General features: G+C 38.9%; 1 protein-coding gene across 3 annotated transcripts in view; it reads left to right on the plus strand.

The window, feature by feature from the left end:
• KCNH8 (potassium voltage-gated channel subfamily H member 8) overlaps window positions 1-24,092 on the plus strand; it is a 543,344-nt gene that overhangs the window by 440,059 nt on the left and 79,193 nt on the right. For 2 of the 3 annotated variants that reach the window (XM_088463391.1, XM_088463397.1), the window contains 2 exons: window positions 4,518-4,732; window positions 16,833-16,871. In XM_088463391.1, coding sequence (XP_088319517.1) covers window positions 4,518-4,732; window positions 16,833-16,871 — 254 coding nt within the window. The remainder of the gene's footprint in view (window positions 1-4,517; window positions 4,733-16,832; window positions 16,872-24,092) is intronic. The other variant, XM_088463404.1, reaches the window with a different exon arrangement.

A 24,092-nucleotide genomic window follows, 5' to 3' on the forward strand; every position in this document is an offset into this window, starting at 1 on the left:
CTGAAATTAACATTATGCTTCCTCAATTTAGAATAGGTTAGGTTTTAATGAAGGAGACTCTGCATTCATTTAAATTACAGAATCATAATTCGAAATCACCCACTTTATAGCACTTTAACCAGGAATAGTGTATTATTTGCGGAAGCTTAAAAGCCCATTATTAGTTTGGAAGTGCAGAACCAGTAATGAAGAGCAAAATAGCATGTACAATATTAAAAAACAAATGAACCACTGCAGTTTACCAAATGACCATTTTGTGAGCTAGAGACAAGGTACAATATCATAATACTGCATCATTTTGTGATGATTGTATGTTCTGCAATAGTTGACAGCTGCTCATTAGCTTTTCAGCTAAGGAATTGTGGTTATTTTTAAATTAATTGTAATCAGTACAATATGGGGATGTCTTAACAGTGAAATGTAGAATAAATGTGGACTGGGAACTGCAAATAAGCACCTTTATATAGGATGTATTCTCTCTTAAAATGTACCTAGAAATATTCCAATGCATAGTTAAATGCAAGTTGGATTGATGAGCTTATCTTGCACATTTTCGCATTGTGCATGCTACGAAGCCAAGAGAAGACATTTACGGGTGATGCAGAGAATACACCATTCAGTAACATCTCTATTTTCAAAATAAGTCGTTTAACTGGTTTTTCACAGGGTGCTCGCACTCAGAGAAATGAGGCATGTTGTCAGAATAGAAGTCTATGCAAAGTTGCGCATGGATCGTTTGCACCTTGGATACATCTGGTGCAAGTGCACACTGATGATAATAATGTACATTAAACCAAGCAAATAGTGTCATTCCAGCCATAGAGGTGTGTACAACTCTGCATAGGGGCAACTATATGTATTTAGGGCCTGATTCAGATCCACTTGTGAGCGCATTGCGCTCACAAGCGGGTCAATGGTCGGGCAGTTCGCACGCGCGAGCGAGAAATTACTCGCTCCGGAGCTCGCTACAAGACGGGACGGCTGTCGATGTTGATCGACAGCTCGCCCCATTTGTAGGTGGGTCGGGGGGTGGCTGCAAAAACAGAAGCGTTCCTGAAGAAACGTCTGCAATTTGCGGGCGGCCCTACTGACATCACACGTGATGTCAGTAGGGAACTTCCTGCTCTATTAGAGCAGGAAGTTCACTGGGGCTTGCGGTGGACAAGACCCTACCACAAGGGTCTTGTCGCAAGCCCGATGGTCGCGATGGTCACCCACAGCTATGCGAACAGCCTGGAGGCGGATTTTTTTTTTTTAAATCCGCCCTGATTCAGAGCGAGTGCTCGCAAATAGCGAGCGCCTCTGAATCAGGACCTTATTTTCATGCACGAAATACATGAGCAATTGCGACCAACTTGCATTCATCTGTGCACCAGCCCCATACTATCAAATAATAAATGATTCAGTCTAAAATATCTACTGCAGGACAAGTGTTAGAGATGAGGCATACAGCTGAGTGGGGGATAGAGCTTCACAATAATTAATTATTCAAGTTTAGGAGGTGGGTGGGGTGTTATGTGCTTATAGAAAACCAGAGAAAAGAAAAACATTAAAAATACTGTCATTTACCCTTCTGCTACACCATTCATATTATGTATCTAAAGAGGGATTGAGAATACTGATACTGTTCTGTATGTACATATAGGCAGTGAGCAAATAATCTGATCACTATTTGAATAGTTTAACAATTAAAAAAAACATTGATGTCTTTGACATACAGGAGGAAATAATATAATTTATTTTAAAATGGGAAATTAAATCCAAGGACAAAAATTTTGAAAATTAAATGAGTTCAACTTGCTAAATTCACTGCTGGAGGTTAATTGACTTGCATTTGAAAGGCAGAGCAATTCATCTTCCATTTGTCTTGCAGTTTTCAATTTGTTTTTCAACAAAATACAGTATGTAATAGAGGTATCTCAGCAATGCTTTAGCTTTTCTAAATTACTTTCTGAAGAAGTTTTTGTCATACTGTAGCAGATGGAAAGTGATCCTTTGTAATAAGACTTCGAGGACCTCACCAGAGACATTGATGAACATACAAATAAATATTTATCACAAAAATGTACACAGATGTGTGCATATTGAGTTGCATATATCTCCATATATACTAGGAAAGGGTGAGAAAATAGGCGCTCTCTAGTGTAATAATTTTGGTATTTCAGTTTTGAGGAAATACATTTTTATGCGTACCGCAATGTAATGCAAAACTTGCTTATCAAAAGTGGTCTTTAGGGAACCAGTGGGAACATCATTCCAGATCGTAAGCAAAGGATTTATCAGGATGTACCTGATGTCTTCTATTAGATCCCTTGTGTTCCTCATAGATTCTGTGACCAAACATTCAGTCAAATAGTCAATAGAAAAGTAAGACAGAAGTATGTCTCGATGGCTGTTTCAGTGCTGGTATGCATCTTCCTCAAAGGCCCTGTCACACACATCTGTTCTGTTATATGCACCACATGCACATGCCTGCTCACCTTTCCTTTTCCCACAAACATCTGTTATCTTCACATCTATTCCCTGCTTAAAATGGTCCTAGAGAAGTGGTGGAACTTACCACCCCACCTCCCTCAGTGATTCTTCAATAAAGGGACAGGATCGTAGGCACATGTCACACAATAGTATTTACAATTCAAGTTATGCCACACAGTAGCACAATCTTATTCACATTACACTGCATATAGTGCCCCTGATTCACATTACACCATATAGTAGTGTCCCTTATTCATGTTATGACACACAGCAGAGCCCCTTATACACAATGCCCACAGCAGTGTTGTCCCTAATACACATAATGCCCACAGTAGTAGTGCCCCTTATACAATGCCCACTGTAGTGGTGCCCCTTATGCAGTACCCCCAGTAGTGGTGCCCCTTATGCAGTACCCCTAGTAGTGGTGCCCCTTATGCACAGCCCACAGTAGTGGTGGCCTTAATGCAGTGCCCCCAAGCATCGTGCCACTTATGCAGCACTGCCTATGCAATGCCCCCAATAGAAATGTCCCCTGCAGTAATGCCACTGTAGTATTGCCCTCAGTGGTAATGTCATCTGCAGTAATGCCCCCAATAGCAATGCCTCCAATAGTAATGCCCCCTGTAGAAATAGTGCCCACTGTAGTAATACCCCCCAATAGAAATGTCCCCTGCAGTAATGACCCCTGTAGTAGTGCCACCAGTGGTAATGCCCCTTGCAGTAATACCCCCAATAGTAATGCACCTTGTAGAAGTAATGCCCCAATAGTAACCCCCCTGTAGTAATGCCCCCTTTAGTAGTAATGCCCCCTGTAGAAGTAATACCCCCTGCAGAAATGCCACCTGTAGTAATACCCCCTGCAGTAATGCCCCTCTGTAGAAGTAATGCTCCTGTAGTAGTGCCCCCTGTAGTAGTGCCCTTCACACACACAAAATAAAATAAAAAACAACATTACTTACCTTAAACCCCGTTCCTGTGTCCGCTGCCGTTCGGTCCACCTGGCTGATCCTTGGAACTATAGGAGAGATTTCATGATGCCTCTCCCATAGTGCACACTGCAGGAGATGGAAGCTGGAGCTCAGGAGTGAGCTCCAGCCTCCAGCTGCCACTGGCATTGTGGGGAAGGAACCAGGCGCCTGCTGGTAAAAAAACCTCAGCAGGCACCCGGCAAATGAATCCTCCCTGTGGCGTTTGCTGAGGCAGTTTCATCTCCAAATTTAAGTGATGGAACGCAGTTCCACCATGTTCTAGCCCACTTTATCCCCTGCATCTATTAACAGAATCTGGAATTTCTTGTATTACTTAATATTAGAACCAAATTCGTAGTAAATGTGGAAACAGGACTAGAAAATAATAAGATGATTTGTGTCTGGTCCCAGGGGAAGTGCTAGCCACCAAGAATCACAGTAATGGTGGTCCTAACCCTTTAGATACATCTGCCCCAATTACTGAGCTGTCCAGACCAGGACCATACATCACAGATCTTCATATCTGTCCCGTTAGAATAAGTGAGCACCTCAGCAGTATATTTAGAAAAAATGCATGTGTCCAAAGGCAAGTGTATGCACCCCTGAGAGCCACTGGACCCTAGGCAGGTGACTTGACCACATAATAGATGATCTGGCCCTGTACCAAGGGAAACCTACACAGACACATTATAGACATACAAATTCATGCTTATAGCATAATTGTCCGAGGGTGTAATATGCGATTGGCAGGCTCTCAAACAAAATTTGGGAAGTAGAGCATAAAAGGTACTAATATACTGTAATATGTGGATGTTAATATGAATTTAGGAGTCACCTGCAGTATTTTTCCATACAGATCCATCCTTGCATCCTGACCCTCTTTTTGGTCTAAGTTTATAATGGACAATGTATTTTGTAGGTATATTTTTTACAGTCTATTGTAATGTTAATGTTTATTTTTAGTGGTTAGTAACTCAAAAATTGACTTACCAAGAAACATCTGCCATGCAAATGCAGCCATCATGTTTTGGCAGCATAATATTCTTCTATTTACATCTGATATGTTCTTTACAGGTAAAGGAGATTTAATTGGAGCAAATCTATCAATAAAAGATCAAGTAATCAAAACAAATGCAGATGTAAAAGCTCTGACATACTGTGATCTTCAATGTATTATCCTCAAAGGTCTTTATGAAGTTTTGGACTTTTACCCTGAGTATGCACATAAATTTGTAGATGACATACAGCAAGACCTTACATACAATCTTCGGGAGGGCCATGAAAGTGATGTAAGTACATTTATTGGGATAAATAGTTTTTATGGCAATTGAAACATATCCAAAGTTGCAGTCTTGAATCTCATTTGGGGTCTATTCATCATCATATAATGGTTCATTACATATGTGGAAATGCTAGTTTCCACATAATTTAGGCAACAGGCCATTCATCATCAGGGGTCCGATATGACCACTTGATATTCAGCAGTCTCAGAAAATGTAAAGGTTTCAGAGTTTGCCCGCAAGAACAAATGCCATCTTCAGATGGTGCTTGTTCTCAAAGCCCTGTTCCTTCCTATGGGAAGGAGTTCTGGGGATGCGAAGAGGGATCCGAGCGAATCCCTCTGCCTCCTCCTCACCAGCATCCTTGTGCATGCATGACCTCAACTCACACATGCACAGAAGCCAGCCACAGGGGAGGTAAGTAACGCTGCTTCTGAAGTAGCAGTTTTACTAATCGTGGGGACAGCTGCTTTTCAGAGCAGTGGAGCAATGCTGAATTGCTCTGGTAATAAGTATCCCCCGTGGCTCCCGATGATGAATAGACCCCTTTGACTCAAAGGGGTATAATTACTAAAGTGTGGGTTTACAGAAGTGGAGTTGTTGCCCATAGCAACCAATAAGATTCTACTTACCATTTATAAAGCACCTTCTAGAAAATAATAGCTAGAATCTAAAACCTCCATTTCTAAAAACCCACACTTTAGTAAACATACCCCTGTGTCTCTCTTACTTGCAGCTTTCTGGGGCTGATGCAGTGTTGGCTGCAAAATGGTGTGAATGACTGTAAATAGAAAAAAAACATGCACAAATTGTCACAGACACTTATGTCCCATATGATACCATGTTTTAAACCAGTGATTCACAAGCTTTACAGGCCATTGCCACTTGGTTCCATAGATTTTTTTCCAGTGCCCATTCACCCATTGAGGACATTATTCATGATACAGTATTCAACATTAAAGTTTTTATCCAGTTAATAATATAAAATGATATTGATTAATTATATTAATAATCACTTATGATCAGAGGCATGGGCCACCAGATGGTAGGCAGGTGCAGTAATAGTTTACCCAGCCCCTTCCTTGTCTTCTCCTGCTTGTACCTCCAGTGCTCCCCAGCCACCCCATTGCTTTTTAGCATCCACCTAAGGCTATTCAGCACCACCCAGGGGGCTGTGCTGCCCACTTGGATAATCATTGTTGTAAAGCATATATTTTATGTGCAACAAAAGCTTTGATATTAAGCATCAATGAGCTAAAACCTCTCTAATAAAGCAGAACTCTGCATTTGCGTTTACAAAATAAACAAAAACAATTTGATTAAACATAAGCCTATGTCCCAGCAATGGCAAAAGCAAATGGGTGTATGTGTAGAGGCAATCACAAGCAGCTCTCTAATGCCAGTGACCATCAACATCATTACCCCTTTTTGCACCTGCCCTGACCATCTGCAAATAATGCAGTTCCCCCATACATATATGTATCTTCTTTCTGGGGCTACATGTACTCACAATTCCTCTAACATGCCCTTACTGTTCTTTGCCCATGTTAGAATGCCTATGTCCTATCTCATTCTGCTCATCCATACAGAAGCAGGCATAAGTGCATGTTCTCACTGTTTTGATCATATGCTGTGAAAATTCATAAGAGATATGCTTTACAGACTGCCATAGTACTCCCTCTGCAACAGCCCCTCTGTCTCTTACTTACACCTTGTGTCTTATGACTTGTGTCCTTCCTTGCCTGCTTCCATGTTTTCTCCTCCATATGTGTTCTTTGATGTCCTGGTCCTTGTGGCCTTTGCCTTGCGTGATGTCATCCTTCTGCTACTACTTAATATATGTTACCTGTTGATAATGGGGTGGGAAGGAGGGTAGACTAATAATAGACAGTTGTTTTTTGTCTTGGATCAGCTGTCACAGACAAATCATGGAGTGCCAGAAACAGACTTAAAGGGGGGTATTCTCATCACAGATTTTTCTCAATCACCACCGCGCTAATAAACACCAGTTCAGCTCTCCTGGAATTCTGTGCAGACATATATTTGAAGACATCATACTCTCTTGTCTAGCTATAATGCACTCCATTTGCAGACAGAAACATAGAATTCCTGTGGGATTCTGGTGCTATCAGTACACAATGCATCCATGTCCTATGATGTCATCATTATGGTTGATGCTCGCATCAATGACGTAATGGGGTCAGGTCCGGATCAAGGGTGCCACATGGTCATGGGGCTGAAAATGATAAAGGGCCTATTGTGAGAAGTGAAGGAGTTGTGGCCAGGATAATGTGGCTGTGGCCAGTGCCATTAAAGCACAGGCTATAACCATTCCTGCACTATGAGCCCCAATGTCTCTCTTGTTAGAATAGAAATACAATTTTAATACTGCATGTCTGGATATGAATACTGTTGTCCTATCAGTGGATACTGTCCTATTTCTCTCATCACACAAAGTCAGTCTTCAGTACCATCCTTGAATAATGAAACTCTGCAGAAAATAAACTGATTCTGAACCCCAAACTGGAGGATGGATAGTCTAGAGGGAGGAGCTCTTTTTCCCAGGGATCCATCATTTACAAAATTGGGGCCCTACTTCATTAATTAATGGTTTTGCATAAAAATTGATAACTATATAAACCCGGGGAGGGTTAAGGTTAGGCTATGGGGAGGGGGGGTTAGGGTTAGGCACCCCCCCTCGAGGAGGGTAAGGTTTAGGGTATGGAGAGGAAGGGTTATGGTTAGGCACCACGGAGGGGAGGATTAGGGTTAGGCACCCTTTTCAGCTGCCGGGATATCATAACCAACCCAAGTTACAGCTATATTTCCCCCCCTCACTTGCTGGCACAGTATTATTGCTTATCAGCTCTCTTCATGGGAATGAGATTGAGATGTTGTGATGTCATGACATCACTAAGTCACTCTCTCTGGCAACAGCCAGAAGAGATGAGCCAGGACCACATCTATTGTGCTGGTTGCTGGGCAACTGACAGTCAAAGGACTATACTGTGATATAATCTTCTCTACATGGGCAAATGAACTAGTAGTTCCACATGGTTCTTCCTGGTATCAGGGCATTGAGACCCCTGGGACCCAACTGCAGTGCAACTTCTGCACCACCAGTAGTTCCACTTCTGGGTGATATGCTGTACAGAGATGTGCAGGGAAAATGGACAGGACAAGCATGCTTCTTTATAAATACTATAGTGATCCAATTAAAAAATAGGTTTTAGACTCATTAGTATAAATTATTATGAAACCGTTCAATGCATCTAACTATATGTGAGACTCTAATAAAAGATGTGATCCCTTGCAGCTGGTTATGGCTTATGTAACTGCATGTTTTGTACCTTTTTAACTTGCAGCTGAAGTTTCCCCTGTAAGATGAACTGTGTTCTCTTTGGAAATTAGTCAATTGTGGTCATTGTTATAAAAGTGTCTTTCCGGGAAACATTTCTTCACCAAGCTTTTTGGTGGTTATGTGATGGTAGAGGATTAATGTGTTTTGTTATGCTATGAACATTCCAAAGCCTCTTTGCTGACTGTTTCATGGGACTATGGTTACTATGACATTCACCCTGGCAAGTTATAAATCATTAATAGCAGGTTGGACCAAAACCCTGAGGAAAACTGAAAACTTGATATGACATCCTCAAACTAGCTATAATATAGAGCAAAAAGACAAAAGGAGGTGGATGTTATAGTTGGTCTACAAATATCCCATTTTCCCAATTATTTCCTGCATGGAAAATGTATTTAAATGTTGGCATATATAAACAAACACATATTATACAGTAAATACCTGTATCATACTGTTTTACACTTGGGACAGCAAGTGTGGTTAACTTTTAGTTTTGCATTTATGTGTTTTCTGTACATTTAAGTTGAACTATAACAAATGTATTTAAGTATCAAAAATAAAATTTTTGGATTAAATGAAAAATGGTTACGGTAGGCCTAATAATTGCCTACACTGGTATGCCATTTAAATAGTTGAACCAAGTTAATTAAGCTTGCTAAAATGAAATTCTTAAGGATCAAAAAATTGCATAATTCATTTTTTCCCATTTCTATGGAAAGAGAAATACATCTTTGGCATCTTTTGCACTGAGACACATTTTAGAACTGCACTCCATAAAGCTTAATGAAGTCTTAAGGGACATATTGTTTTGAGTATAATCCAAGTATTGTCTGTATATACTGTAGCATCAATGATTGTCACATCTTTAAAGAAGTAATGTTAAACACAAATCACTTGTAGCAAAAAACTAGATCAAATTCTAGCACAGCGAAGAGACTGTTTGCTTGCCTTGATAAACACAATGTGGATTAGGAAGCAAAACAAAAACTGTAATGTGCTTGTACATATTTTTAAACTTTAAGTTTTCTTATTGTACTATGTTATCAGTGTTTCTATGTTATCTAGTTGTTGCCATGATTGGAGTCAGTTGTATATAATAGCAGTGTATAATATTGAGCTCATTGTAGTTTATGTAACACAGACTATAATGTGGGATGAAGAAAGCAAAGTTAATTTGAAGCCTTATGTTATAAATTTAAGGGATGGTTTTCACTAGAAAATAAACTGATGATCATTATAAACACTGTATTAATCCATTTAAAGGAACATTTCAGTTTTCATCTACCTATTTTATTCCTCTTGTGGACCGTTAAAATCAGCAAATAATTAGTTAGTTTAGATACTTTTAATATGAAAAGTGCTTTCCAGAATAACCAAGTTCTTGTACACACAGTAGTAGAGGCTTATTCTAGTATGATGCTGGTGCAGAGAACATCGGAGATACTAGACAGTACTTGATAAAACATGGATTGCCGGTTCTCAGCAGGCAAAATAAATGTGAACTACCTGGCATAGAGCAAAGTCCAGGTGGAGGTCAGTGTAAAGTTTGGTGAAAATGGTCCAATATCTAAGGACAGGCAGATATCAAGAATGGCCAAATAGCAAATTGCACAATTTATGGCACTTAAAAATTCTATAATTTAAGACATACTGTATTTATAGATGGTTATTAAATTAAATAAAATGAATGAATTAAGTCCAGTATATGCCTTTACAAACTTTATCATACTGTATGGATGCCTTGATATCTTCTCAATCTTTCTTAAGATAGTTGACTTTCACAACTTGTTACTGTGTTAAGGATGTGACTTTAACAGTTAGTCAGATTTCCTGCTCTTTATTTTTCCTTATTTTATTTCTATATCTAATAAAAGTGACATAAAGACACAAAATACTGAAGACTTTCATAGTGTGTAAAATGCATATGCAGAGTACATTTTACAAAAAATTGAAACATGGCTAAATAAGCTCCCATCTAGTCTATCCCCAATAGAATAGAATGGCATGTTTTAGGCATATAACAAAGATGCTTACACTGGTATGTCAAGTATCTGTCTGTCACTTGGTTAGGAAAGAATCCTAACCCTTAATATATGACCAATGCATTTTGAAAAACATTCCGTGTACTAACATTTTTAATGACATGGTCTACTATATTGAAAAACACACTTGTTAAAGCCAGTTGCTGTATAGATGACCTCTGGGGTTCCGTACTGAACAAGTCTTATGGCTAACACCTTATTGGTGGTAATTTACTTATTTTTATATTAATTGTAAAATTCACTTTGTATGGCAATTTGTATCCTCTTTTTGAAATTGTATTACAATTTAAAGCACTGTGGCACTCTTAATTTTTTTTATTTTAATTGACATTTGACCTACAGTATATGAAAAAAATAATAAGACAGAAAATCTGAATAATCATTGAAGCTTCATCCTTAATACAAAATGCTACAATTTTACAGGATAGATTTGAGTGAAATAGCACATAATTATCTTCTACTTTAAGTGACAGTATTATACTGTTTTACATGTTGTAGAGGATAACCGTCATGTAAGAGGTTGAGAGCATGTCATGGCTAATCCTTCCCATTTTGGGATACATTGAAAGCCTGAAAATAAATTTTAAAGGCATACTGTATGCTGGACTTCATTCATTAACTTTTTGACTCACTGTCAACTCAATAAATGTATCTGATAAGTTATTGAATTATAAAGCACCATATACTGTATACTGCACATTTCTTAGTTTTGTTATACTTAATAGGATGATTTAGAGGATCAAGTCAATATCCAAGCAGATGAGCTGGAGAGCAGCAAGGTCTAACATACCACCAGAGATATTGGAAATAAGAACTGATATAGCTCTTTACTACAGATGTGTCCTGCTACATCTTTGATGCTTACATCTTTGCTGCATACACAGCAAATTACTCCATGCATGGCGCAAGGCATGTGCCTGCGGGCGGATACACGTACTGCGTTTGCACCCGTGCTACCAAAGACATGCATGGTGTAATCGCAGTGCACTCCATAGCATAGTGTATGCTGCTACGGGTAATCACATGGTGCAATCGGCAAAGATGTAGCAGCACAAATCAGTAGTGTGCTGCATTTATAGTGGGCAGTGCTTGAACAGCTGTGTACCCTATTTCTAAGGGCACAATCTTCTTTATCTCTTTTTTCCTGAACTCATGGAAGTCCTTTACCAATCATGTGTTTTTAAGTCATATTGGGTAAGGGGGAAGGGAAAATGTGACCACTCCCAATCATTTCATTTGAAAAAGTTGGTTATTATGCCTATGCTGTATATTTTTTGAAATTGCATAAACTGACTGGCCTTGATCCTAGTTATTCTTAACATGTGATAATTTACAATAATTAACACAGGCAATTGCAATAATAAATTCAGGGGATGGCCACCAGTTAAGTCATCTTTTTGGACCAATTTTAGATGGGATTATGTAATTGGAGGTTTGGAAGAATACAGTATTGTACTTGGAGGAAGTTATTGAAAGCAAACATGTTGTCCATGAATTATATGATAACTACAATGGCAACATGTCAATTATAAGCATGATAGGAATTCATACCTAAAGATTGACAAACTTATCACTATTGGCTGGCATTTAAGTTTCCTATATTTCTCCCAGTTTCTCCTACATTGAATTGAATGGAGTCTTTGGTAATCTGTGGCCTTGGTATTCAGCACATTTAATTACATATTATAAAATCTCTCTGTCCATTACATAAAGTAGATTGTAGTTTAGATAAGTAGTTTTCAATGCTTTTTTCTATTTTATTTCTATGACCCATACACCAAAGTGTTCTCATTAGAATGCATTGAATGTTGAGCAATAAGACTATAGGCTTGATTTAGAGTTGGATACCCATGGACAGTCAAGCAATGCACAATTTTGAGTTATTTGTAACTTGCACTTGTGGCCCCCTGTGCCTGTAGAGGTAGAGTTAAAGCTTGCAAGTACAAGTTGTTTATAGTAGGGATATGCACATTTACTTGTACTGTAATATGCTCCCCGGAAATTAAACTTAGTTAGAGTAAGCCACATATCTGTATAAGACTCTTAGGGGTATGTAATTTGCAGCCCCAGATAAGCTGTTTTGACTTGTGGAGAGGTCTACATGCATTTTGCAGTCCAGATTCTCCCAGGGTATTCCACCCCATGCTGATCATACTGTGGTGTATATGACATTATGTGGGTCTCTCGTAGCCCACCTGGCTTAGTCTGAAGCCAGGTTCTACTTTTGTAGAGCAACACCATGCTTCTTGTCCCATTGCTTTAGCAGCAACTAGCCCATGCTATAGCTCTGGTGCTAGTTACTTATTTTGAAGGGTCTTGGGCACAACATTTGTTAAATATATTTATTCACTTTAAGTTTGAGATACAGATATATACTCCTATCTCTATCCTCAATATGCCACATGGGATGTAGTTAATATAACTACATGAGGCATCCCAACTGAGGAAATCCTGGAACCGGAATGCCACTACGCGGCCAGTAGAACGGGCCCGGAACACAAACAGTAGGTCACATGCCGACGCCAGAATCCCGACAGCTGGGATGCTGAAAGTAAGTATAGTGGGCATGTTAGGTCTTTGGTGCAAGGGGGAGGGTTAGGTTTAAGCCATCACGGGGGGTTAGGGTTAGGCTAGGAGAGGTAAGGGTTAGGTACCCCCGGGGGAGGGTTAGGGTGTGGCACCACTTGGGGTTATGTTTAGGCACAAAGGGGGGAGGGTTAGATTTAGGCACTAATGGGGAGGGTTGGGGTTAGGATGGCATGGGGGGAGGGTTAGTGTTAGGATGTAGGAACAGAGGATAAGTGTTAGGAGAAGAAGGGGGGAGGGTTACTATACTTAACCAACCCTTGTTGGGATCCTGAGCATTCGGTTGCCGCTGTCGGTAAATTGACAGCAGGCATCCTGACCAGGAATTCGTATCCATTCCATGCCATGCAGCTCAAGATACCTAGGTCCCATGCAACTCTATAAGCATTCGGTTTCTTTTCTTTGCTGAAAATGCATTTTAGTCACAATGTGATGTTAATATGATGCACCAGAAGACTGCAGATTGATTTGATATGTGACAATTGCATATCTGTGTGAGACTGAGTCTATATACAGAACTTGGCTGCAGCCATTGCACTGAAAAAGATGCCTGGTGCCAACAGAGTTGCACGGGACCTAGTGCAGCAAAGACGTGCGAGGATACATTTTGTATATTAGTCACCCAGTTGATGATGATGACTACTGTATGTTTAACACAAATCCATCTTATATAAATGATTAAGAGGTTATAGACTTTCATAGCATTCGTATAAACTGTATACATGCCATAAAAAATATTCTTCCCTGTTGGCATGAAAAAGTTGTTTTAATCAACCCAGCTGCTAAGCACATTACACTTTGAAGTTGTTAGTAAAGTATAACCCCTCTTTGCTTAATTAATTGCAAGTTCAACAGAGACAATAATTAGATGGGCAAGATGCACATTTAAGAAAGGCTATGACAATCAATTGTTTTCATAGCTCTCAAACTAAATGTTTGGTGTCTGCATGTTTATAATTAAAAAGCTTCAATTTGATTTAGAAATAAATACACAACTGTCTTTAGAGATCTCACCGTTAGTTAATTAATTGCCAAACAAGAGCTTAATCATGACTATCAAAGACAATTCTAAGCAACTCCATGGTAAGGCTAATGAAATGCACCAATTAAGGTAAAAATATAAGGAGTTTTCAAATACACTTAATATTCCCAGACCATCGTCATGTCCTTCATAATAAAAAAAAAATACAAAGAATATAACCAAGCTATGGATGTATCCAGTATAGTCTGTCCTCCTAAACTGAACAATAATATGAGAAGAACACTTGTTAGGGAGAAGGGAGAAATGATTCATAGGAAAATAATTGCCCAGGTACTTCCGAAATCTGTGCTTGATTGGAAGATGGCAGAAAGTAACCCATTGAGAACAAAATATTTTAAAAAACACCCTACAGTTTATCAGATAGCATGTGGGATACCCATATACTGAGCATAAGCAGATGCTATGGTCTAATTAACATTATGTGCTTAACATTACGTATAATAAACCAAGACCACTATCTATACTGTGAAACATAATGTTATGGGGATTATGCTGCCACTGGAAAATGTGTCAACAATGAGACCAAATTTGATGGAGCAAGATATAAACAAATATTCACAGAAAAATCTGTAGTCTGCAAGATATCTAGGACTTGGGAGAAATGTATTAGTCGAAGAAAGAACACCAAAACAATTAGCAAAAACACCATATTGAAGTAGTTTATATACAAACTAGCATTTGCCAAAAGCTTTGCTCATTTGGATGTCTGTTATTGCTCAGCAGAACTAATTTTACAAAGACAATAGTGGCAGACAGTATCTAATATTGTGATGTATATTTTATATTGTAGATATTGATCACAAAATGTCATAAACAATATTTGCAGGTTTTCCTTTAGGGATTAACACAAAAAAGATGCAAAAATCCAATTCAAGGGGCAATCGATCTCACAGTCCAGTCTAAGTTCACTTTTGTCAAACAAAATCTTTAACTTGTAGAACTCAAATCTGTTGCTACTTAACCTACAGCAACACTGAAAGGTTGCAAGTAACATGAGCAACAACTCTATGATATGTAGTATTTGTCTTGGTGCACCATCTACTGGATTGACATGTATACTGAAACCTCAAGAGTCAAGATAAGCTGCCTGACAACTGCTTAATATATAGTTGAATTTTCCTGCTAAATAGATCTTGAGATATATATTTGTATGTATTATATGGATACATATATAACTGTTTGCATGTGCAATATATGTATATATTATATATATAAAAATATAATTGTGTATATATATATATATATATATATATATATGCAAATACCGATAAAACATTTTTTTGTCTCCCTGCTGTTGTTCATAAACAGTCCCTAAAAGTATATTTGTCCCCCAAAAAATTATATTTATATACATCTAGTCATTTTTGGCTTGAGGAGCATGCACACTGCACATGCCGATTGTCAAGCATCTGTTTTTTTTCTTTATTACTCCACTCCCTGATGTCACATTGAGATAATGCATACCTCAGTTTCTTTCTAGGTGACTAAGCTATACAATATTGAAAACTTAATCCAAATTCATCCCATAGTTTTTGCCTGATGCCAGAACAGACAGACAAACAAAAATGTAAAAAAAAATGTTTGGCACCATAGTTCATACACAGTACATTTCTAAAAACTAATTCTATGTACAGACACAACCATTACACCTTAATTATAAATATAGATTATGTAATTAATGTCTTGGAGTGTGTCAATTTAATCCCAAACATTAATCCCACTAAGAATCTGTGGAATTTCAAAATTGCTGTTGACCCATGGTTTCCAACATGAAGAAATGTGTACAATATTGCAAAGTAGAGTGGGCAAAAATGATGGTGCTCAAATGAATAAAGCATACCCAACTAGATTTCCAGCTGCGACTGCAGCTAAAGGTTCCTCTATCAAGCATTACAACAAGTGGGTAAATAGTTTTTGTAATCAATAATGACAATACAAACTACAGTACATTGTGTTATTAGTCAAAGTATTCCTTAATAAATCAATTTTCATTCCATGATGTACTATAAGAAAAGGAAATCTAAAAATTCCAAAGGAATGCCTACTTGTTATGGCCACTGTGGACTTGATGTAGCGTTGAAGACATATCGGCCACAATCAATTCTGCATTGTTTGCACAGAACTAAATGCATATATTTGCCCATATGCAGAGTTGTATGCATGTATGCCTTGTGAAAGTCATAATTATCATCATCAGGATGTACTTGCACCAGCTTCTACTTGGTGCAAACAAAATCTGTCTTAAGTACAGGACTTTTTTCGGGCTGCACCCACCCTGTGGAATGCCCTCCCATGCACTATAAGACTTTCCACTATTTTCCAAACATTCAAGTGTTCACTGAAAACTCACCTCTTCAGACAAGCTTATCAGATTCCAGGACCGCCCACCTAACCTTTTATAACTCCCTATCTAACTCTCTTCTTATAGTAAACACCTATCACATCTTCTCTGTCTTCAATTTAACATCCTCCTAACCCTAGGCCAACTTTCCAGTGTGATTGGATTATACAGACCACCAAGAACATCTGCAATCGGGCTGAACCAATTTGCAATATGTAGCACCTATCCTTGTGTATCAACACCTATTTCCCTACAGATTGTAAGCTTGCGAGCAGGGCCCTCTTACCTTTATGTATGTCTTTTATGTATGTATGTCTTTTACAACCCAGTACAATATTAATTCAAATTGTAAAGCGCGACGGAATTTGTTGCGCTATATAAGAAACTGTTAATAAATAATAAATAATAAAGTAAGTATATTTCCTTTTTCATCCAGCTCTGCTTAGCTCACAATTCTGTTGACACTCCATCACCAAACATTGCTTACATGAGAATACGTTTCATCTCAGTTTCAGCTTTGCCATCGCAAGTGAAGATGCAAACGACATACGTACTCTGTGTACACTTAGTTCCAGAGCATGTGCAGCCTGACAACATGCAAGATGCACACTACAAACGGGCATACATTCAATTCTACATCATAGAATAGAGATAGATAGGTAGTGATGAGGTTTAACATATGCTACTTTTGTCTTTTTTTTATCATTTGAGTAATATTTTCATTTTTTTTATTTTAGAGAATGTCAAGACTCTCATGCAAATCAACTTTATCACAGGTACAGTACATTTTAACTGACTGCTTTGATTGACATTATTACATACTACATATATTACATAGTGTAGTATCCTCTAATCAGTGTTATTAAGATACACAGCAAATTTAGTTTTCCCACTCTATTTCTATTGGTTTGGATATTTGTCTATGTAGGTCCAACCATGGTGATTTTGTGAATGGAGACGGCTTGTTTACAAGGGGTAGTGACATCTAAGCTGCGCTGGCATGGCTAACATGATGTTTTGGTTGTTAATGGGGACTTCAGTTATCTACAATGTGCCACCAGGCATCACCAAAATGTTTGGCTGTGCACATTACTCTATGCATACCTCCCAACTGTCCTGATTTCAGCGGGACAGACCCATTTTAGAGGCACTGTCCCGCTGTCCCACCTGTGGGCCACAGTGTCCCGCAGGCAGGGGGAAGTTGGGGAGGACCCACTAACACTGCTGCTCTACTTAGCTGAGCAGCAGTGAATGGATGGCGCGCACCTGCATGCTTCATTTATATATACACAATGCCGGCTCCTGGAGAGGCTGGGGAGCTGTCCAGCAGCTCCCGGACCACCGGGCAAGCCCCTCAGCATGATGAAAACGGGGCGTGGCCTTGCAGGAAATGCTGCACAGATAGGCCATGCCCCCTATTTTTGAGCGTGCACTGCAGGCGCGGTCAGCTATCCCTCCTGCCCGGACTTAAATGTTGGGAGGTATACTCTAAGGGGTGTTTGTTATTTGCAGCATAGTGAAAATCCACAATCCATTGAGGCTGCAGGAGAAAAGCTTCATTGAAATTCTAACAACTATAGGTAATGTGATAAAACTGTAAGTATTTGTATAAAAATGTATTCACAAAAACAAATAATAGCTATGCAGTCCAGGTCGGTTTTACCTTTAATATATTACCGCATTAAATGTAGCACCAAAATCATCGGAAAAATCTGCAATTTTCCAAACTCATGCCCTATTGTATTCCCTTCTATATGTTAGAGTATGCAGTACATACAGCATTTTGATAAGTAACACCTTTTTAATACAGATGTTATCTAAAATTATAAAAACAAAACATTAATTGCAATTCTTTATTATTTAAATACTAAATGGTCGCTTTATCAATATTCCCCTTTCTATAGCAGCAATAGCAAAAAAATAAACACTTATCACCACAAACATATGAAATTTTATAAAGACAAATATATATATTGCTTGGGCAGCTGAGTATACAAAGTAACACTGTCCCATAGAGGTACAGTAGTTGTTAAATTACACTATCACATCTCCACGTTAGTCTCTGGAGATACACATATTTATTAACCAACTGGTGAGCTCAGCATGCTCAGTGAAAATATACGAGTAATATAAAATAAATAAATTAATGTGAAATAGAAAAAAAATATCTAAAAAAAAATTAATAAAAAAAAATGTTTAATGAAATAATAAAACTTTATTTTTCATCTATTATGTTAGTATTACAATTAATTTAGTGGTACAATTGTGATCGAACATTTACACTGGTGAAACTTGTTAAATATGCCCCCTCTGCAAAGTCAAGGAGAAACTATTATCAAATCTGTTTTCTTTTAGAAGTTGTTAGCTAGGTGGAGGACTCATATATTTAGTTTCATAAAATTATGGGTATTATTGTAAGTCAAAATATGTATTATATGGAACACATACTGTAAGCTTAATCTATAAATGTACAATTAAATACATGGGTTATTTTGAGCTGAATACCATATTTCCCTGAATATTTACATTGATTAATGAGCTGCCATTCAACTAGCTCTCCTGAAATAGAATTTAGTCCATATGCTATGGCTCCTTTGTGGCCACATTATCATTAAAACAATATAAGGTTTGCTTAATTTATTTTCAAAGCATCTTTAGATGTAGGGATACTCTTATTATATTAAATATAAGGTGATCTACATAACATATTTAGTGAGCCAAAATGTTAAAATCCATATAACCTATTTGCTTGAAAGCAGCTACTCTCACAGTCAAAATGCAATTTTTGGTTGGTACTGTATCTTGGCATGTGCCTCAAATGATAATATCTGGCAAATATAGAATATACAGTTCACTTAAATTATATTATCTGTAGTTATCTTCTGCCATGATTGCTAGTTACATATGACAGTAGCAAATAAATATAATCCTTACATTGGGGAAGATGTATTATAGTGGCACGTATCATGCCGCACACTCTTTAGCGAGGTGAAGTAGGAAGCAGTACTGATGAGTAACATCTCATCTGCCAGAGTGGGGGAGTGAAAACTCCCCCCTCCAGCGATCCTTGCCAGAGCATACAGCTTATCAGCCTAGGGCTTATGCGCTGTGTCTCCCTGTCTGGCAGGCTCCACTGGGCATGCGCAAGATCTCACAAGCATCGCAAGATCTTGAATGCAGCCCAGAGCCAGCAGCCGCCGCAAGAGGGAGAGTGCTGTCCCTGCTGTGGTGATAGCGACAGCTGCAGCTGTCATTGTCCTATCAATAGCTGCAGCTGTAGGAACGGTCAGGGCCACTGATCGCTTATACATTGCACAGCACATCGGCACTGCTAACTTATAGATAGCAGCACCGATAATGACAGGGGCACATAGTTCCCCTGTCATTCAACACCGAACCCCACAATAATACATGGGGTGGAATCTTATATAGGACTAAGGGGCATATTCAATTGGGTGCGAGGTTTAGTGAGGAAAAATCCTCGCACCCCTCATGCCCAATTTTGGATTACCGCAGGTATGCGCGCTCCCGATACCCGCGGTATCCAATTAATAAATAGTGGTTGCTGGGTTTTCAGCTCTGAAAACCCTGCGCCGCATAAAAAAAATATATATTCTGCACTTACCTGGCCGGGGATCTCTGGTGGTCTTTGCGGCTACCGGTGGCCTCCTCTCTATCTACACACTGGAGAGGGGCTGCTGGGAGTCCCGGGGGCTGCTAGGAGGCTCCTGGGGCTGGTGGGAGGGGCAAGGGCTGCTGGGAGATGTAGTTCTCCCAGTGGCCATTCAGGGGAGGGCACACAGACACTAGGGGGGGGGCACACACACCCAGCACTCATACACACACACTTACAAACACTAACAAACACTCACTCACCCTGCAGCAGAGGACCCGACTTCCGACGCTGGATGCAGAAGACGATGCAGAAGACATCACTGCAGAAGGTAAGTAATTATGTAGTTTGGAAACTTCCAATTGCATAATTAGTCCTCGGGGAGGGAGGGGGGTGCCGCTGGGATCCCAGAGCAAGTCCCAGTGTTTTTCCCGAAAAATAAAGATTTTGGAAAAAATCACACTTGCTCTGGAGGTGTGTGAAAAAAAACCTCCCGGGCTCTAAATTTAAAAAAACATGCACCTAATTGAATTGCAAAAATCCCGCACCTGCAGGAAAAGCCTCTTATATAGTGTGTGCTGAACTATATCATAGATTATCTAAGAATCTGCAAAAGTTTGGGCTACTATGCTGGTATTTGTCAAAGAACTTATCTGCCACCCCTCTACCCCCCCAAACAAGTTTACAATAGTGTTAAAAAATATATAATTTTATTCTTGTACTTAATCTTTTATAGTCTTATATATTGTGTGCAGTACAGTTATATCACAGAATTCCTAGGGCTACTATGCTAGTATTTTATTTTAGTGAATTGCATGGTATCAGTTCCCCCTTCCCTATCTCACTATGTGTGTGTGTATATGTGTATATATATATATATATATGTGTGTGTGTGTATATATATATATATATATATATATGTGTGTGTGTGTGTATATATATATACATATATATGTTTATATATATATATATATATAAATATATTATATAATAGGTTTTACCTGTTGTATATTAATTTAATTGTAAATTCATCATACTGTATTATATTAAGTGATGGATCAGTGCATGGACAAGTGTCATTGGTTAAATGAAAGACTACATGACCACGACAGCCCCTGGTGTATCACTCTCAGCAGCAGTGGCAGCAAAGCAGCAGCATCATTCTCATTCTGTCAGCATAGCAGTGCAACTCATTCACTGGCAAACTACTTTATGTATTGTTAGATTCAGAAAGACACATGCCGGTGTAAACTTGTTGCATAAGTTTTGTAATTTTATATTTAAATGGCTAACCCAGCTAACACTCTCCTCTGGATTTCTCCTATCCGATAATGGAGCCAACACTGTGCATGCAATTTCAGTTGGGAACTTTAAACACATTCCATGTGTTGCCCACACAATAAACTTGATGATTCTCCATGGCACGTAAAATTTCAGGGTATTTTCGTAATTCTGCAATGGCCTGTAGAATTTTTCCCCATCTGCAAAAAAAAATATGACCTGCCATATAATCAGCTAAAGCCAGAAGTATTAATAAGCTGGAATTCCACACTGTGGGCTAAATGTAATAGCTTGCGAACTTCCGACGCTGCGGGGATTTATGTGAGTCTCTCCATATTTTTTAAGTGACAATCATTGTAAAGGCTAAACCAGCTTGGGTTTAGCCTTTACAGGGCAGACTCACAAAAATCCCTGCAGCGTCGGACAATCACAAGCTATTACATTTAGCCCCTCATATTCTTGAGCCACTGGAAGAACAGCAGCAAGCCATCAAGAGCTATGCATCTAACCATGATATAGGGATAGGGTGAGCATGTTACCTTACTGCAGCACACTGGATAATCCTTTCAGTTATATGCAAGCTATTGAAACCATTTCAAAGTGTAACAAACTAAGTGAGTTCTGACTCTGCAAGCCTGAGTCAAGTTGTGATTCTGCAACGTATGATGGCCTAGTACAGTGATTCCCAACCGCGGTTCTCAAGACACACTAACAGTCCTGGTTTTAGTGATATCCATGTTTCAACACAGGTGGTTAAATCAAAACTGAAGTACTAATTGAGTCACCTTTGCTCAAGTGTGGCTATCCTTAAAACATGGACCGTTAGTGTGCCTTGAGGACCATGGTTGGGAACCCCTTGCCTAGTAGATCAATGTCTTTATTCCCTTTGCAATGATCCAAGGGTGTGCAAGATGTTGCAAAATTATTACTAGATTTTGTCAACCATACTTGATCCTAGGTCCTAAGTCCTATGTCATTTATTTTTTCCAAATGATCCAGATCTTAAGACATGTAAAGAGATCCTTGTGAGAAAGTTGATGGACCAAGGGCCTGATTTAGGGCTAGATGCAATGCAGCTGTTTGCACAATTTAGCTATAATTGGTGGTCATGTGCATGAAATGCATCTGAGTCACATGGTGTATGCATCAAGTTTCATTACCTATCTCACTGGCAGTGAGGATTTACTTGCAGAGTGATTGACAGGCAGGGACCATACTGTATGTGGGTTGCAATGAGGGGGACATGGCAATTCAAACACAGGTGGGTCGCAACCATATTTCAGAGTGTATCTGTGCCTAATATTGTTATCCAATAAGCAGTAAAAATAGCTTTGGCATCTCAGTTCCTGCGGCCATTCTGCACAACCATAGGTTTATTCAGAAGACCGTTATCAACTGATCTGCATCTGTTGCTGTGTCTTTGCATGCATTCACTTAGATATGTGAAGCTATCGATGGTCATCTCAATACTAATCTTGGAAGCTGCAAAATTTGCATATTTTTGCATAGCCGCTGCATACAAATTTGCAACAGCAGTGTTAGCATCCATCTCTGAATCAGTCCTCAAGTATCAAGTGTCACATCTTCTACTTCAGCTTCAACTAGTGCTGTATGGATACCTAATTAAAACCTCTATGCAATCCTCTCTATACCTTCTAAAATTCCTGCCTATACCTTCTAAAATTGTCGCTATTTAGTGTAATGAGTCGCACAGTAAATAAATGCTTTCAGACTTTGAATGTGGTTCCAAATCACCAAAATGTATTATTCAATATAAAAACAGATGGCTACACGCCGTGATCTAAAGACAATTATCACAAATAAATCATACAGACCCAAGGTACAGTTGTTATATACGCACGCGCTCTGGGCCCAGATACCGGCATCAGCATTAGAAACCTCCGTCAAAAGCATAGCAAGAAGACTAAAGGCTGGGGTCAGAGAGCGCTCATATATACTCTTACAGTGATAGGCAATACAATAGACAAGTTTGACATGATTCCATTGGTTCTTCTTAAAGGTGCTTCTGTTACAGGATAGTTCATAGGTCAATTCGAATGGACACAAACAGCCTCTAACAACCCTTTGTGTCCTTTTTCCTGCTGCATGCTAATCTAAGCTGCTAACATTACAAAGTACATTTTAATATTTTAACTCTCTATAGTCCATAGTTTGCAGACGCATGTTGCGATCTTCTCACCGATGATACCAGAAATCTGTGGAGACACAGTGGATCAGTACAACACCAAACACGGTCTGCTTACCATGTACTAAACCTTAGATATCAAATAACCTTTATTATACAACATTAATAATTACTGAATAAACCTTGGATATTACACTTTAATGCTAGGGAACCTTTTATGTAAGTGTGCAGTGTGTAAGTATTGGGGAATTGGGAAAAGATGCTAGTTAGCGTTGTGCGACTATGTGTTTTGTGGAGTACACCATGGTATGTGTTTTGTAGGGATAATAATTTTATGTTTTAATGACTGTCTGTATTTGTATGCTGAGGACCTTTAACTTCATTCCATTGCGTGGGAATGGCACGACGCTAAATAATAGCATTGCCGTATGTACTTATAATGGCAAGTTTCACTAAAATGGTGCTGTGCGGCCAGTCGCAAAATGGCGTCACCCCGATCTAATTTTACACCGATCCTGTCTCAGCCAATTATCCGGCTTCGACAGCTACTATTAGTACTAGTAGTAGTGCCAGGAAAAAAACTCAGAAATTCACAGATGATGACTCAAAAGGTTGTTTAAATAAAATGCCCAATTTTGATAGTGACAACTCTAACGCATCTCATACTTTACTGTCAATACACAAATTAGTATCACAGATTGTCTAGAGGAAGAAGGACATTTTGAGCAGAATGTATGCATTAGCCATGTAGTACTTAAGTTGCCCACCCTTAAAGAGTGTACTCTGAAAGTGTGTTTAGCATAGCAGTGAACATTGCGAGCGATCGATGTAAGAGGCAACTATACAAAAATGTAGAGAAATTGGTGTTCATCAAAATGAACTACAAATTGTTTGGGGAACACCATAGTCATCTTTCAAATCATGGATATGCAAGTCTAGATTCCAGTGGGAATGAAC

This window comes from Taudactylus pleione, unplaced genomic scaffold, assembly GCF_031769625.1.
Source record: "Taudactylus pleione unplaced genomic scaffold, aTauple2 ptg000053l, whole genome shotgun sequence".
In the NCBI taxonomy this organism is placed as follows: Eukaryota; Metazoa; Chordata; class Amphibia; order Anura; family Myobatrachidae; genus Taudactylus; species Taudactylus pleione.